The 17,422-nt window shown below is 39.2% G+C and overlaps 1 protein-coding gene and 1 non-coding gene across 5 annotated transcripts in view; one reads left to right on the top strand and one right to left on the bottom strand.

The window, feature by feature from the left end:
- Positions 1 to 17,422, bottom strand: part of Ptprb (protein tyrosine phosphatase receptor type B) — a 117,369-nt gene that overhangs the window by 30,584 nt on the left and 69,363 nt on the right. For all 4 annotated transcript variants that reach the window (XM_048805106.1, XM_015483010.2, XM_015483009.2 and 1 more), the window contains 6 exons: positions 14,055 to 14,318; positions 12,311 to 12,574; positions 11,353 to 11,634; positions 5,393 to 5,671; positions 4,696 to 4,845; positions 1,703 to 1,946 (listed from right to left, as the gene is read on the bottom strand). In XM_048805106.1, coding sequence (XP_048661063.1) covers positions 1,703 to 1,946; positions 4,696 to 4,845; positions 5,393 to 5,671; positions 11,353 to 11,634; positions 12,311 to 12,574; positions 14,055 to 14,318 — 1,483 coding nt within the window. The remainder of the gene's footprint in view (positions 1 to 1,702; positions 1,947 to 4,695; positions 4,846 to 5,392; positions 5,672 to 11,352; positions 11,635 to 12,310; positions 12,575 to 14,054; positions 14,319 to 17,422) is intronic.
- Positions 14,401 to 14,535, top strand: LOC125618229. The gene has a single exon (XR_007349488.1). It is a non-coding gene; the product is annotated as a small nucleolar RNA SNORA70 (small nucleolar RNA).

Genomic DNA, 17,422 nt, shown 5'->3' with positions numbered 1-17,422 from the left:
TTATTTATTTATTTTTATGTGGTGCTGGGGATGAAATCCAGGGGCTCATGTGTGCGAGGCAAGCGCTCTACTACTGAGCTACAACCCCAGCCTGAAATTTCTTAATAAAGAAAAAAAAATCATATGCTGAGGTTGCTAAGGTCTATGGTAAGAAAGAATCTTTGACCCATGAAATTGTGAAGAGGGAAAAAGACATTTGTACTAGTTTTGTTGACACAACTCAAATTACAAAAGTTATGCCACATGCGTGATAATTATTTAGTCAAAATGGAAAAAGCATTAAATTAAAGCAATCAGTACTACTGCGGTTTCAGGCATCCACTAAAGGTCTTGGAACATATCCTCCTTGAATAAAGGGAGACTAATGTAAGGAGTCATCTTCTCCTTTCCCATCATAAGCAAACAAACAAAAACAGACTCAATTTTCCACCTCTGAAGTGTTCTTGGGAGACTTGTTCAAGGAAACTTCAGGTTTCCTTGAACCCAAGAAGCCAGGGACCTGAGGCATATTTTAATTAGAGGAACTAAAGGATCCCAGTGGTCTGATCTCACCTATGTTTCTTCTTTGCCCTAAGATGATCTCTCCTTCAAGTAGGCTCATATGTCTTAAAGTAAGTAACAATAATAAGTTTGTGCATGTTTACTCTGGAGGTGCTGACCTTGCCTGGGAGGTAATAGCAAGCTTGTGGTGAGTCCTGGGCAAAGATAACTACACACATTTTCCTGCATTTGTTGATGTGGAGGGACTAAGAACTCTTAAGTGTGATGTTATGTCTGAGTCTCCTTTTGGAAATGGCAGAAAAGATCTTTCTACTGAGACTTAGGAGTGATATTCAAAATATTTACAAGTCAATAAGACCTTAGCACTCACCAACCAGAACAGGAACTGGCCCAAGCAGAACCTAATTGGCTGCCATATTGTCTGGGTATCAGTTCTGCTAACACCCAGCAGAAAGGGTACATCCTCTACAGAAGTAATAATTTTGGATGCCTATGGACTTGTATCCAAGTCTATAGTCTAGGCTCCATTTCCCTTGAGGATGCTGATTGGGATGTTACATGTTTCCGCTTCTACTTACTTTCTGGAAACACAGTGCAGAACAAGAGCACAGACAATTTCTAGGGCTGCAAGGGCCTACAAGTGGCAGTGTGCTTCTCGGAGCCAAGGCCAAATGGCTGCTGTTTTTCGCCTGCCATCTCAGAGGGAAAAAAGGGTGTCCCCAACTCATTCAGGGACTCTTTCCCTTCAGAGTTCTGCTGAACCACAAAACATCTTCATCTTTACATGCCTCAGAAGGTAAATTAAATAATTCCAGTTCTCGTTAAGAGCAGAAGATATAAACTCATATTGTTCGAGTCTCCTTAAACTCAGTCTATTTGAACATTTTCACAAGAGGGAAGGTCATAAATTATTTGACTCATATTAAAGAATTTGTAGGAGGGAAAAAAACCAGTCTATTAAAAGTCTTCAGTTTTTCACATAACAAATTGTGACTTTTGCAGAATGCTGAAAGCTCTCTTTACACATTACCTGAGAATGGAGGCAGAAAACCAACTTTTATAAATTACCCAGCAAAATGTACAGTATTGTTGTAACATAGACTATTAATCTCAGAAGCTCACATCCAGCAGATGCTCAGATAGCTGAGTATCCTGTAATGTAGCATATCCTTTCTAGCAAAACAATGGTAATGCATCTAACCTGTAGGAAGTGTGTGGCTTCAGTGGTCCATCACAGAATTTTTGCTGAGTAGGATCGCATTTTCCACCTAGGCTATCCATCTCTGCTCCAAGCTTAATGTTAAAACTCTTGGAGTTGCTGTCAGGACTTTCGGCACATTTGCTGGCAAAATAATTGGTTTGATACACTCGAATGGAGGCATTGTGCCTGTATTCCAGGTAGGAAGGGAGAGGGTGCTGTTGTTCTGGCTTCATCTCATCGCTGCCTGGAGGAGAAAACCCACAGTTAAGGACTTGCTTTTCTTGTGGCTTGAGTGATTTCTAGCTAGGTTTCTAAGGCTGCCTCCTTATCCATTATCTCTGGTCATCCCAGAGTGCAGATTCTGTGATTGCTGTGAAAGTCTTTTGATGAAATTATCTTTAATTCACTTTTTCTAAAAGAAATTTTGTATACATAATATGCACACACATGTATATCATCATTTTTCTAGGAAAATAAAATGAGATTAGGTCATTACATCAAATGATAATCCCAAAGGGAAGTGCTTGGGAGTAATATTAGCCAAATTATATTGTGTGCATGTACTAATGTGTAACTACAAAATCCCATAAGTATGTACAACTATAATGCAGCAACAAAAAATGTGGGTAAAAAAAATGAGAATGTACCCAGTAATTCCAGAAAGCTGGACAATTAATTCCCCATTGAGAGAGTGGACCGGCTCCACAAGCTCTCTACCTTGCCAATAACCACTGCAGTTGAGCTAATAAGGAAACCCCTATGACCTGGGAAATAGAGAACAGATAAGAGAAATCATGGCCCTGGCCAGAGCAGTTGTCCCACAAGGAACACTCCACATGCCATTCCCAGTCTGATAATTGCTCTGTGTGGCTCTCTGTTATCTTGGGTACAATTTAATCCTGGCTCAAACTTGGTCCGTCACTCAGAGCACTTCCCAGAACTCCTCCCTTGTCCACCCAGCCTGCTGTGTGTTTTGGCACTGTCAACTAATTTTGATGTTGGCGGTAGAAAAGCATAATTAGGAAGATAAATATTATAGAGATTAGATACCATTTACAATGAACTTCAAGGTGTGGTACTGTGGGGTTCATTATCCTGTATTCTTGTTTAATAAAATTTGCTCACAATGAGTATATCTTGGAAATATCATTATCATTATCATTATTTTTGGTTATCAGTTTTCTACTAATGCTCTGTCTGAGGATGCAGATTGATTGGTAGAGGAGAAGGAAGGGATTGAGAGAGATTAATCCCAAGAACTGAGGTCCTCCCAACATCACATTCCCAAGTCCCATTTATCAAAGGTCCAAGTAGAGACTTTTATGGGTTTTTCTTTAATTCTGTTTTCACTTTCCTAAGTTCCCATGTCCCCCTTCCTAAATCCTGAAGTCTGCCTTTCAAAATGTTCTTTGGTTTCCCTTCTTTCCCAAATTCCCTCTTTCACACCCCTCCAGCTGGCAGAGCTCCCTGCAGACAAGCAAATCCAAGACCCAGGTGACAGATGACTGCTTGCATTTGATTAGTTCTTTTGTCACTAATTTTCTTTTCCTATAAAGGAAATATTTTGTTGGCAACAGTTGAAAGGGAATGTTGCTTTTAGAATGAGCATATATGCTATGCGTGACATTTACAGGAGATGAACTATTATTTTAAGGATCACAAGGGATCACAACCCATCTCCATGGAAACCAGTAATGGAAACCCATCTATCTGGCTGCAGAACCCAAAGCTGCTGTTGGTGTGACTTCTTTTTGGTCACCTTCTTATATTCATGTAGTAAAACATTATCTTCATTGCAGCCTAATTAAATTTTAAGTCTTTCCACAGTTCACAAATTCATCTTCAATTATGAGGTATGAGAAAATTTGGGATGCACTACTGACCCTTGAAATTATTTAATCAATTATGCATAACCAACTTTAGTACAATTAAATTAAATGTAAAAGCACCCAGACTGTTAGGGACCCAGTGAGACCAAAATACCATTTAGCCTAGAAATTGCTCCAGTGTTTGTTAGGTTTAAAGTTCTCTCCTTACCTACAAATGGGTCAAAATTGTCCCGACAATCTTAAGAAATTCTTGTGCAGCACCTTAAACACTTTTGAAAAAATATTATGGAAGTAACATATATTAATATCATTCTAGGCACAAGCATCTCTTTTGGAGAAATAACACATTGGACCTCAATGGCAAATGCATACCCCAAATATAACTCTCCTACCTGTAGTTTGACAAATGCTGATATAATAAGCTGTGGCCACACTCAGTGGTTATATGGAATGTTGTGATAACTTTTACCTAGTATTTATCCTGACTTTAGGAATTAGCTAGCCACTGAATAATTCAGGAAACTAGAGAATGAGTCATACCATTCTAAATTCAGTAAAGAAGGAATGCTTCTCATGAACACCTTTTGCCTCTTTCAAGCTTTTGGATATTTTTGTGAGTTGGTGGGTGACTTGGGAGTATATAGTTGGTTGTGGTATTTGAGACAGAGAAGGGCAAAGAATTGAGGCACATTGCTATTTAATGGTAGAACAAAAGAGTAACAATCAAGATTGAGAAGTTGTGAGAGGACTGAGTGTGTTGATACACACCATGCACCTCCAATAGTGCCTGGTAAATAGTAAGGGCTCAATTAATGATGGTTATGGTTATGATTATTAACTTCCTATTTAATCATTAGGCCCAAAGGTAATTGGCTTTATTGCCATAAGAGTTTTGGAGCAGTTTTTTTTTTTTTTTTTTTTTTTTTTTTNTTGATAAATGGGACTTGGGAATGTGATGTTGGGAGGACCTCAGTTCTTGGGATTAATCTCTCTCAATCCCTTCCTTCTCCTCTACCAATCAATCTGCATCCTCAGACAGAGCAGAATGATATCAAAATTAACTTTTCTACTCTTAAAAACTTGTGATGGAAGGAGCCCCCACATGACCTTTGAGAAAGCAATTCTCCATCTAACAGTAGAATTAGTTAACTCACATTAACTTACCATCAGCCTCTCTCACCACCACTGTGAAGTATTTCACAGCTCCGTTGGTGTCACTGAACCAGCTGCAGTTGACAGTAAAGTTGATGGAAGACTTGCTAATTAGCACATCCTTCTCATTCACACGAACATGTGGGGGTGGAGGAGGAGGACCTGGAAAAAGAGGTGGGGAAGGAACCAAGAGGGGTCACAATGCTGCTCTCATCAACTCCCCAAGTCAGTGAAATGGACTCCACTCACTCACATCAGACTCAGCGTGTGACACAGTGTGTGTGTGTTTCAAACTTGCAGCCAAGAAATTCTCCTTTCCTGAAGGCAAGCAGGCAGAGGAAGTGATTTTCCAGTGGCAAATTAAATATAATGAAAGAGGCAGCTCCTCAGCAGGATTTCCTGAAGTTGTAAGCATCAAATTGCTTCAAAGCTCCATTATAGCTCTAACTATATCAGGCAAAGTGATGTATTTAGATACTAACTCATTCAGGTACTTTTAAGATCATTTCACTTGTTTGTTGTTAGGGTATTTTACCCAGAAAAATGTTTCCATTTTCTGGAGCATTCTGGGTCCTCTTCTCCAAGTGACAAGTTTATGTATAAGGGAACTGTGTGCAAGTGAACAGTGGACTGGATACGATGGAGTAAGGTGCAAAGCCCCTTGTCCTGTGTGACAGGAGGCTCCACACACAGCTCCAGGGACACTTACGGTCTATCATTGTGATGGTGCTGTCTTCAACCACCTCACTGGTCACACCGGCCGACTGCACCTTGATGGACACCAGGTACCTCTTATGGGGTACCAGCATCATGATGTTGAGCAAAGATTTTTCTTTCTCCAGCTTTCGGGAAAACTCAATTTCTTGGGTGTCCATTTTGCGGCATTCAATACTATACCCATCGAAGTCAGAATCAGGAGGAATCCAAGAACAGGCAATGGCTGTTGAGTTCTGGGGCCGGCAGTGCAGGTTTTGTATTTTGTCTGGCTCTAAAGGAGACAGGGAAAGAGACGCATTTCAGCACTGGGGAAGATTATTTTGGTTTTTAGCTCCTCTAGGCCCAACTAGTTCTGAGAGTTCAACACATAGGGTTTTGTTTTCTTTTTAATATTTATTTTTCAGTTGTAGTTGAACACAATCCCTTTATTTTGTTTATTCATTTTTATGTGGTGCTGAAGATCAAACCCAGGGCCTTGCATGTGCTAGGCAAGCGCTGTACTGCTGAGCCACAACCCCAGACCATCAACACATAGTTTTCATCATTTATTTGGATGGTGTTTTAAGGAAAAAAAAAATTCTATGGGTCTTCAAGAGAATTTTTGCCTGCCAGACCTCACTTTGAAAAAAATATTGAAAATTAAAATGCTGTCCCATTAGAAAATCACCAAATAATACATGACTGGGAACACAAATGTACACAGAAACACAGAAATCACATGGCAGAAATCAGGTAGAAGGTGAGGAAGAGGAGTTTTGAGGTTAAAAGGGCGACTTGGTCAGCCTGAATACAAATTCTATTTACCAGCACTGTACTCTCAAGCAAATTACTTTACCTCCCTATGTTCCATCTGTAAAATGAGGAAATTAAAAATATCTGCCTCGTGTGGTTATTACAATGATTCTCAATGGTGGGCATGACTGGTCACCTAAAACAGTGGTTGGCATAGTAATTACTTAATAAATGTAAGCTCTGATAATGATGAAATTAGGAAAGGGCATTATCAATTTTTTATCCCTTAGACCCTGACTTCTGTCTCTCTCCTCCATTCTTTGCCTGCCCCTCTCTGCTGACATGACAGCTTCAGGCACTAAAAGTGTGGTGGCTTCCCATGTATGTCCATGTCATGCTGTTCTATCCCCCTGTGCTTATCACCATCCAGTGTTCTTCTGCTTAACATAGTAGCAACTCAATATATGGTAGCTGATCTATTGTTATTGTGAATGACACAACAATGAGTAAAAGATTCAGTCTGAAAGAAAAGCTCTTATGAGACTGTTCAAGTTAGTAACCAAACTCTGAGACCACCCCCAGTTAGCTGTATGTCTACCATCTCTAATTACATGCTATGAAGCTAAATTGGACAGTTGAGATGAGTAGTTTATGAATTTTAATTATAGTAACTGAGTCATTGAAACAAGAAAAGTTCTCAGACCCCCAATACATACAATCAGAAGAGCTGTGGTCCTGTGTTGTAAGTGCTTTCAGTGCTCAGAAATGCTAAGCCAGAATGGGGTCAAGCCCTCCCCTTGCATATTCTCTTTTTCCAGGAATTTCTCAGGAACTCTCAGACTCTGGACTGGAACTTGAAAACTAGGTCTATGCCACTCCGTTTCACTCCAGGAGTTGAAAGCCTTGGTAAGGAGTAAATTTCAAGGGTAAATTGTTCTATTGGCCACAGCACAAAATACAGTAAATTCTCAGATGGCAATAATCAGTGAGAGCAACCTATGAAATAAGCTTACAGCAACACTGTATGTTGTAGGAAGAGAGTTGAAAAATAAGGCAAAAGGCAGTTATGATGGCTCTTGTGAACTGAATGGGAAAAAACAATTTCACTTTATTGTTGGGTTTTTATGGTCCCTCTTACAAAATTTCATCCTTTCCCTACTTTTCCCTTCCTCCACCTCCCCAAACTAAATTTATATATCCACTTAAAGACCTTGTAGAGAAGACTAGCTATACAATTTTCAAGGTTCAGTGCCAAATGAAAATGCATTGCCCAATGTTCAAAAATTACGAATTTTAAGCCATTGACATCAAAGAATTAAGGCAAGTACAGGCCTCTCTAAGCATGGGCTTCTGAGTGCATGCATAGCTGGTGACCCTGGTGTTGCTTGTGGAATAGGTCATTCTTTCAACTCATGAAGGACTAGTTACATAGATGAATTTTAGGAACTATGTGTAGACTGAGTAGTCCCTTACAATGGCAATACGTGGTACTCTGCTTTGTAATGCAACACACCTTCTCTTGACCATGTTTTGCTACGGAAATTCTTGTGCTAAACAATCACAGCTTTGACTCATCCATCATGTGTGACACCAAATTAATTCTTCTTTCATATTAAGGTCTACAAATGTCAGCTAAGTCATAAGGAGTTAGATGAAGATGACTTTAAGAAAAAACTAACAAAGATTTTTTTGGTATAGAGGAAGAACTGGGTCTTGAGGCAGGCAATAATTGTGTCTTTCAAAACACTAACTGCTTGTTGATCTGCTGAACTCCCTTCAAAATAAGTCACAGCTGAGTCCCAATGACACCTTTCTCTTCAGACTGGAGAAAATCTTTCAAGGCATCCTGCCAAATCCATAATTCTGATAATCTGCAGAAAGAATATCATGGGAATCTACTTCAACCTTTTCCTTCAATTTCTTCTCTCTCCCCTTGACCTCTAAATCCTCCCTGTCTTCCAAGACTCAAGTCACATCCCTTTTCACTAAGAAATGGGCACTGCTCTGGTTTCTGGTTCTGCATGAATAGAGCTTGGAAGCTGCCACTCTATCCCAACAAATAAAAAGCTGATCAGACACAAAATTAGCAAATCTTCTTGGATCTGTAATAGAAGTGAGGACACAGGGCAAACTGCTGTCCCCCAAAACTACAGAGACAGAGAAGTGACTATGGAAGTGAATATGGAAGTTAGGGTTCACCAAAGCACTCATGAGCTGAGGACCAATACAGGAATTGGTGTTCAGGTAGGAAAACCAGAGCTATAATAGAAGAATTGCTGGAGGCTGAGTGTGGGTATGTTTGAGAGCTAGAAACCGCAGGATGACCCAGATGTGGGAGCCCCCACACGTTTGTGAGTTTTAGCTCTGGGAACTTAACCAGGTTCCTACAATGAAAATGGGAGAAAAATCCCCTTGTGTGATGGTACCTATAGACTGTGTGATGCACAGTCCATAGGTACCAGCTCTCTAAAGGAATAAGATGTGCTCATGTAGTCACCATGTAAAGCTCCCTCCCCACCTTACCACATCACTAAAGGCCTATCTATCACAGCTATTCCTCTTACCTAGTACATTATGTTTGGTTATAAAAAAAATTTACAAAGCATATTAACAGGCAAAACACATAGTTTGAAAAGAATGAAGAAGCATCTGGAATCAGAAGAGGATATGACAGGAATGTGGGAACGATCTGCCCAAGAATTTAAAACAAGAATGAATGTGATAAGGCTCTAATGGATGAGGTAGACAACACAATAGAACAGACGGGTGATACAAAGTGGACATTCTAAGAACCAAAAAGAAATGCTAGAGATCAAAACACTGTAATAAGAATGAAGAGTGACTTTGATGGAATTATTAGTAGACTGGGCATGGCTGAGGAAAGAGTCTCTGAACTTGAGGACACAGGACAAACTGCTGCCCTCAAAACTACATTAGAGACCTGCAAAACTGACAAAACAACAACAACAACAACAACAAAAAAAACAAGACCGAAAAAAACAGAGCAGAATATTCAAGGACCAGGGAACAAATATAAAAGGCATAAAACAGGCACCATGGGAATATCAGAAGGAGAAACAAGAGTGACTAAGAATTTGCCACAAATTAATATTGGACACCAAGCCAGAGATCCTGGAAGCTCAGAGAACACCAAATAGGATGAATGTCCAAAATACACACGTAAGCATATTTTTCACACTACAGAAAAGCAATGATAACCTCCTGAAAGAAGCCAAAGGAGAAAAACATGTTACCTATAGAAAAGCAAAGATAAGAATAAGCAAAGATAATAACTGCAAATTGTTCATCATAGCTAGAGCATATTTGTGAGAAAGTGAGAACTGGAATGATTTTTTTTCTTTTGAGGCACTGGGGATGGAATCCCTTGTGCACGCTAGGCAAATGTCCTATCTCTGAGTCACACCCTCAACCCATGAAATGGTTTTATATAAGAACTATAAACCATAAACTTCTAGTTTGTTTAAGCCTCTGTTATTTTAGGTTTTGTATTACCCACAGCCCTACCCAATTTTAATACAATCCTAGATAAATAAATATATGATTTTATTTGTTACTCATAAAACACAGAGTTGAGTGCCTCTTTGGGCTGGTTGTTCTCCTCTGGAGCATGCCCCATTTAGCAAATACTGCTCTTAAATTCTAGCATATAGGATGGGAATATAATAGTCCAGATGTGACATACAAGTCCTACCTCTACTGGCATTGCATGAACTCTTAAACTGAGCAGCCAGGAAGCTGTTGGGAAAGGTGGTCTTATGTGTGCAATCATTGGCTGCCCCACTTGGCTATGTAAAAATGAACCTTGTGCTAGAACATTTCCCTCACAAGAGATCAAGAGCCCCATGGCTTGTACTGGGCTGATCACTCTGTGTGAGAACTTCTTTCCCATTTGCATGCTCAAAATATGTTTTTTTGTTCTGCATCACAGAGTACCCTGGCAACACCAAGACTATCTATATCTGTCCTCTGAGGAGGGGGTCAGAACACTTCTACTGCCTCTGAGGGGTGTGTTTTGCCACTCGCCCCGCAACAGTATCTGGAGAGACCCACTGACGGGGTGGGGGGGCTGACGCATGCTGTTGAATCTGATCTTGTCTGGTCTCTTCTCTTCTCCATGTGAGTAAAGCTTTGTTCTACCCAGTGCTTGATTACACTGGGTTTCACTTGGTGACTCCAATACCAAGATGCAAGGGGCAAGAGTATTGAGTCCTATTCTGGATTTGGTAACCAAGTGTGTGGTGTTCTGCTTAACAGATTCAATTGACACCATCTAAAATAAGCCGCTGAAAACGCATTCTAAGCTTGCTATGAACCAGAACTCTTAGTTCTTTTTCACACATAATTATCTGATCCCAAACTGCTCTTTGATACAAAATTGAGCACAAGTTATACCTGTCATAGTTTTAATATTTATTGAATAAATGAAAAAAACTCTTGCTTAAATTTCTGATTTTCAACTACATATTTTAACAACCAATAATTGATCTAGGAAATTACATTTTCTGGGTATTAACTGATTTATTTGCTGCTAGTTTTCCCCTTTCAATCTGTTCTCTGCAATGTACCCTGAGTGACTTGCTAAAGTGTAAATATGATTATACTATTTCTGTAGATCTGAGTGGCTCCAATTGGTTCAGAATAAAGTTCAAAGTTGTTAGCACAGCATACAAGACATTTTATGATCGGATTCTCTTTATGCTCACCTTTCATTCTCTGGCCAACTACTTTCTGCTTTTTTATTAGCAGACTTTTCCCTCTCCTCCCTGACTTGCAATATTTTATTGTCCCTATCTGCAATATTCTTCACTTCTTTCCCCACTTTCACCTGATAAATCCTGTTCTCTCTTTATATTTCAATTTGGATTTTCTTCTTCTAGGACACTCTCCTGTATTGGCTCAGATGCCCCTAATACACATTTTTATAAAGTGTCATTTACTTCCCTTATCATAATCAAAGAATAATTATCTGTTCAATTATAATATCTCCTACCCAAGCTCCATGAGGGTACAAATAAATTCTTCATATTAAATTCCAATGTTGAATGAATGAAGAAATGCATGGAGACTTCTACCTGAATTCAAATCCAACCAATCTCAAATAAAAAAGTATATTCAAACCAAGCCCCGTTGGGATAAGATGTTGAATATATCCTTCCTCTCACTCCCTCCGAAATTCAAGAAAAGAAAAACATGTCATACTTGTTCTCACAGATCCAGAAATTGGTTTGCTGTAGGTTTTCCAGGAATCTCCACTGACAGTCTTGACACTGAATTGATAGGATCTCCCTGGACGAAGACCATACACAATGCGTCCTTCTGATTTTCTGTTGCTGTAGGGGTTGAAGACAGTGAGTGCATCTCTGGGGAGCCATTGTAGCTCAAAGTCATTGTAGTCTGTCCAGTCTGGGGGTCCCTTCCAGGTGATGGCCAAAGATGTGTTTGCAACATCAGCAAATGACAAAAGACTGGGAGGACTTGGGGCTGTAAGTAGGAGAAAGTGAAAGGTCACATAATCACATCTGTGCCATAACATATACAAATACGATCACTGATAACGATAATGACATAGTAGGAGCTTTCATTTATAGTATTTATTATGTATAAGACAATGTCCTCAAATGTTTTATGTACCTTTTCTTTAATATTCATAACCAAGCTTCCTTACCAAGGTCAGACAGAGCATGAATATTCCCTGAATATGTTACAAGTGTGTCAGGATATTGATTCCATTATATTTTGGGTCGCATGGCTGAGGTTCATAGATAATTATGTCCAGTTTTAGATCGCTTTGTTGATTGACCCCAGGTAGCATACAGATATAATATAGGTGTGCTCAAGACATAAAAACTTTAGGAAGCACTGGTCATAGCAACACAATGATGATTTTTATCATTATCTCCATTTTATAGATATGAAATCTGAATGCTCAGTGACCCATCTGGCTTCATAGAGATTAAGTGGCAGTGCAAAGCTAAGGATCTAGTTATTTTTGACCAAAGAATGTATCTCTTATTCATTGTACCCTAGTGCCTTTTGCATTTCAGGAACTAGTACATGGCGCATCATTGATTTTATTTATCATTAAAGACATAGTTAAAATGTGTATTAGGAAGCTGCTTCTCACCAACACTTGGCAATTGGTGATTGGGCTTCTTACCTGTTCTGCCCTCCCCTGTGACCTTATTGCTGAGATCTCCACTGTGAGTTATCACACATAGTGTGTACTTCCTTCCAGGGACAAGACCCTGAAAACGCCTCTCCGTCAGGTCCTTGTCTTTCCAGTTTTCCTTTTTTGTGCCATTGGGATTGTAGAGAACCAGTTCATAAAAGTCGAGGTCCCCAGGAGCTGGACTCCAGCTGAACCAAAGACTATCTGTCATGTTCCGATTGGATACTTTGAGATGACTCACAGGGGCTGGGACTTAAATAGAAGAAAAGTTTACTGTGAATAAAAGAGAAGTAAAGTATTTGGCCCACAGGTAAGAATACGAGCTACGCTGGTCAGGTAGGTGAGTAAGAACACATTGTAGAGTCAGTTCTTAGTTACATTTTGGGTCACTTATGCTATGGGGCATGTGGGCTGTAGATGTGGTGCAAATTAAAACAAAACAGGTGGTGGTTTCCATATGGTTGCCACATGAATCCAGACAAACAGGTAAAATGAAACGTTTATGAATTATTAATACTTAACCAAGTAGTTTGTCACTTAGGTTATAAAAGGCCCAGAAAAATGTTCATTAATGGTTCTAGCTCCTTCTATTCTGAGCCATCTAAATGGAAAGAAACACCCAATAACCCTTTTCTGAGTCTCTTTACTTCTTCTCCATCTGCCTTTAGTTTTCTGCTCTCTTTGTTATCAAAATCTGCATTGGTACAACCTCACTTAAGAAATGTTAACTGTCACTTCTACTATTGTATAAGTCAGGCACCTGCCACTTGCTCCATGCATATTTAAGCTTTGTTGTTCTTTGGTCAGTAAAAAATGATGCCCCTTGTTGGAGGAGCTTCAAACATCAATGAGCAGGTAAGAGACAATGTGCAGAGGGCAGGTTGCCCTGGAAATGGTAACATGCAGGCAATTCTATTTGTCCTCTAAGCTCACCACTGCTCTTTTTCATTTCCTTTAGTGGCCCACTCTTGGGTGCCTTTGGGATATGTTCTTTACGAGGCTCTTTTCACTTTCGGGACTCAGTTAAGCTGCCTTCTCTGTTTAAAGTATTATCTTGTCCTGCCAAGTCACTGTCACAACAGTGTTCATTTCTTTCAAAGAATTTAAGGTGTTCCAATGTCCTTCCCCTTCAAAATCTGCTGTCCCTGCCCCCTCTTCTCTCCCTTGTGCAGAGTTCTCAGAGGTCAGGGGCCTTATCTAGAAAAACAGGAGATTCCATTTTTATTTGCAGTCCAAAGAGATCCTCTCTGTCTTGGAATCCTGTTTTTATTTCATTTAATGCTATGTTTCCAATCAAAGCAATCATTGCTTGTTCAATTGTGGTTGCCCTTCTCTGGACCTGCCCTCTGCTTGAATTATGTTTTTTGTAGGAAGCTGAAGGACACGGATTAAATAGAGCCATGTTGGATTACAACCCTCGTGCACAGTTTGCTGGCAAGAAGAGAAGCCATATTTATTTTTCATCAACCACTAGGAGGAAAATAAGTGGAAGCAATAAATAAACAAATAAATAAATAAATAAACCAGAAGCCAGTGGGGGAAAAGAAAACAGTCCACAAATTATTTATCTATCATCAAAGGTCTGATTTAGGGTCAAAAGTCTGAAGGTCAAAGAATTATACAAAGTTATTACCTGGATAGAATAGGGAACTAAGGACAAATCAAGGAAGAGGCAGTGAGCATTGGGAGAACTTTCTTGCTATTTACTACTGCTTGGGTCTCTGGGTCTTACCTGTTCTGCCAAATATGAAAGACTCATTAGACAGCTCCCCACTGTGAGTCACGATCACCATTTTGTACATTCGGCCTTGTAGCAAGTTCTGGAAAGAGAAGCTCTGGATTTGTGGGTCCACTTGGGCTCTCTCCTGAAGTGTTCGATCCGGGTTGTACAGAAAGATGTTATACCAGTTGAACTCCCCCTCTGAGGCGGTCCAACTGAAGGACAGGTGTCTAGTGGAGTTTTCTGTGATCCTCAGGTTGGTGACAGCTGCTGGGACTGGAAAAGTCAAGAAGTGACAGAATGAGATTAAATTTTGGCATGTCCCTGACATGGTCCACACAGGATTAACAATGGGTGGGTGCACTCAACCCAAGCCAGGTGGTATCTGCCTTTAAAATATGTTGACTTACAATGGCTGTGAATAGCACCCTCCTCAGTAGAGTACACAGTCTGCTGTTTATACAGGTTGCCCTTACGGACCCTGATGATAGCCCTTTCCAGTGGACATTCATGTCTTTGATCCAGAACTGTTCCCAACCAAGGCCCCAGACGGTATGTGGAGTACCTTTGGGAAGTTCCAGGGCATGGCATTCAGGGTTCACATTGGGCAAGTCATCATGTCCATCCATACCAGGCTACAGAACAAGTAGCATGTGACTGAGCCCCTATGCAGTGCACCAAGTTCAAGTTTCCTGGCCACCACAAGACCGACATCTCGAAGAAGTGGAGCTTCCCTGAGTTTAATGAGGATGAATCTGAAGACATGGTGGCTGAGAAGCAGCTTGTTCCCTGTGGGTATGAGGTCCAACACATCCCAGTCATGTTCCCCTGGACAAGTGGTGGGCTCTACATTTGTGAGGCCTTCTAATGTGATACCCCCTCCCTCATCATTTCCACCAATAAATACTACTACCTGTCAAAAAAAAAACACACAAAATAACTGACTTCATGGAGGCCTAAAGCAAAGAAACCTGAAGTCTGAATTACTGATGCTGAAGCTATTAATTAAAAACAACAACAACAACAACAACAAAAAAAACAAAACAACAAAGCCACAGAGAACAACAACAACAACAAAATCAAAACAAAACAGAAATGGGAAATTATCAATGGAATAAAATTCATATGTGAAAATGTGAAAAAAAAAAGAAATGGGAAATTATCTTCACAGACATTTTTGGGAATTAAAATAATCTGATGTGGCTGACTAAATGTTTTTCTAACACTGAGAACTAGATTAGAGATCAAAAGACTGTCTTTGAGTCTCCACAAAGGCTAAGATATGGTTATTGAGAAGAAGGGAGAAGAAAATGGAAAAGAAAGGAAAAACAAATGGAAAGAGAAATTAGGCTTAGGGATATGGGAAAGAAAAACAACAAGAAAAGTCAAAGCCACTTTTAAAAAAATGGTTTACATTGGGACTCTGCAACACCTTTGGCCTTCAGGGGCACTTGGTGGTAAGGTGGTCCAGAGCTGCTAGAAAGTACTCACTTCTGGGTTGGCCTGAGTCTTGAGATGTGGATGTAAACAGAAAAGGGCATCTGTCTTGATTTTGCTTGAGTTCTCCTTTGTCCAGTTCTTTTTGTTTTCCCCTCTCCTTATTCCAACCCCTTAAAAGTTCATATTGTTCCTCATAGTGGCTGTACTGGTTACATTTGCACCAAGAGTAAGAGTTTCCTTTTCTCCATACCCTTGCTAACATTAGCTACTTCTTGTCTTTTTGATAATAGCCACTCTAACTAGAGTGACATGATATCTCATTGTGAGTTTGACTTACATTTCCTTGATGGCTAATGAAATCAAACTTTTTCCCCCCTAAATTTATTGGCCATTTGAATTTCTTCTTTTGGGAAGTGTCAATTCATATCCTGTGTCTATTTTTAAATTGTATTATTATTTGGGTTTTTGTTATTGAGTTCTTTCAATATTCTGAATATTAATCCTTTGTCAGATGAATTTCATGCAAAAAAACATTTTCCCCTTTCTGTCTTGTCTTTTCTTTTTTTTTTCTTTTTCTGTATGGTGCTGGGGATTGAATGCAGGGCTTTGTGCATGCAAGGCAAGCACTGTACCAACCTGAGTTATATCCCCAGCCCATATTTTCTCCTTTCTTTAGGTTATCTCTTCACTCTGGTGATTGTGTCTTTGCAGAAGCATTTTAGTTTCTTTCTTTCTTTCTTTTTCTCTTTTTTAGAATTCCTAATCATTGTTCACATTTAATAATAATAAAAACTAAATTCTTTTTCTTTTACAATTTTTTATATCTCTGGTTGTATACACAGTATATTCACACCAATTCGTGTCTTCATACATATACTATATTATGTTAGCTTTTGTTTCCTGAGCTTTTGGGTCTTATTTAAAATATTGTTTATTATACTGTTGTTTTGAAATGTTCTTACTCATCTACTGGTATATTATAGTTTCCAGTATTACATTCAGGTCTTCAATTCATTTCAAGTTCATTTTTTTGTATAAGATGAGAGATAGGGGTCAAGTTTCAATCTTCTGCATGTGAATATCCAGTTTTCTGGACACCATTTGTTAAAGTCTGTCCTTTTTCCAATGTAGGATTTTGGTGCCTCTGTTGAGAATCAATTGTCTACAAATGCATGGGGGATATTTCCAGGTTCTCTCTTCTGTGTCTGTTTTTAGGCCAGTCCCATACAGCTTTGTTGTATATTTTGGTGTCAGGTAGTGTGATACTTCCAGCTTTGTTTCTTTTCTCTAGATTTTGGCTGTGGGGAGGTCTCTCCATTTTGTGTGTGTGTGTGTGTGTGTGTGTGTGTGTTCATCAATGTTTTTCATCAGAGTTTTATTCTTTTCATTGTAGAAGTCTTTCATTTCCTTGAGTATATGTATTTCTAGTCACTATATTTTGTTTGCAGCAATTGTTAATGGGATTCCATTTTATGATTTCTTTCTCAGCAATTTCATTATTGGTGCTCAAAAATGCTATTTTTTATGTTAAGTCTATATTCTGTAACTTTATCAAATTTATCTGATCTAATAGTCTTTTGAGAGAGTTTTTAGGTTTTTCTATAGATAGAACATATCATCTGCAAACAGGATAATTTGTCTTCCTCCCTTCCTATTTGTTTGTCTTTTATTTCTTTTTCTTGTCCAATTACTCTAAGACTTCCAGTACTATGTTGACTAACACTGGAAAAGTGGACATCCTTGCTTTGTTCCAGATCTTAGAGGAAGCTTTCAGCTTCTCCCCCATTCACTATGATATTGGGTAAGGATTTGTTATATTATAGCCACTATGTTGAAATATGTCCCTTCTACAATTAATTTGTTCAGAATTTTTATCATAAAGGGATGTTGACTTGTATCAAATGCTTTTTTTGCATCAGTTGATATTATCTAAAGATTTT

Source organism: Marmota marmota, unplaced genomic scaffold, assembly GCF_001458135.2.
Source record: "Marmota marmota marmota unplaced genomic scaffold, marMar, whole genome shotgun sequence".
Lineage (NCBI taxonomy): Eukaryota > Metazoa > Chordata > Mammalia > Rodentia > Sciuridae > Marmota > Marmota marmota.
Note: the sequence above shows the minus strand (reverse complement) of the source record. Positions and strands in the feature narration are given on the sequence as shown.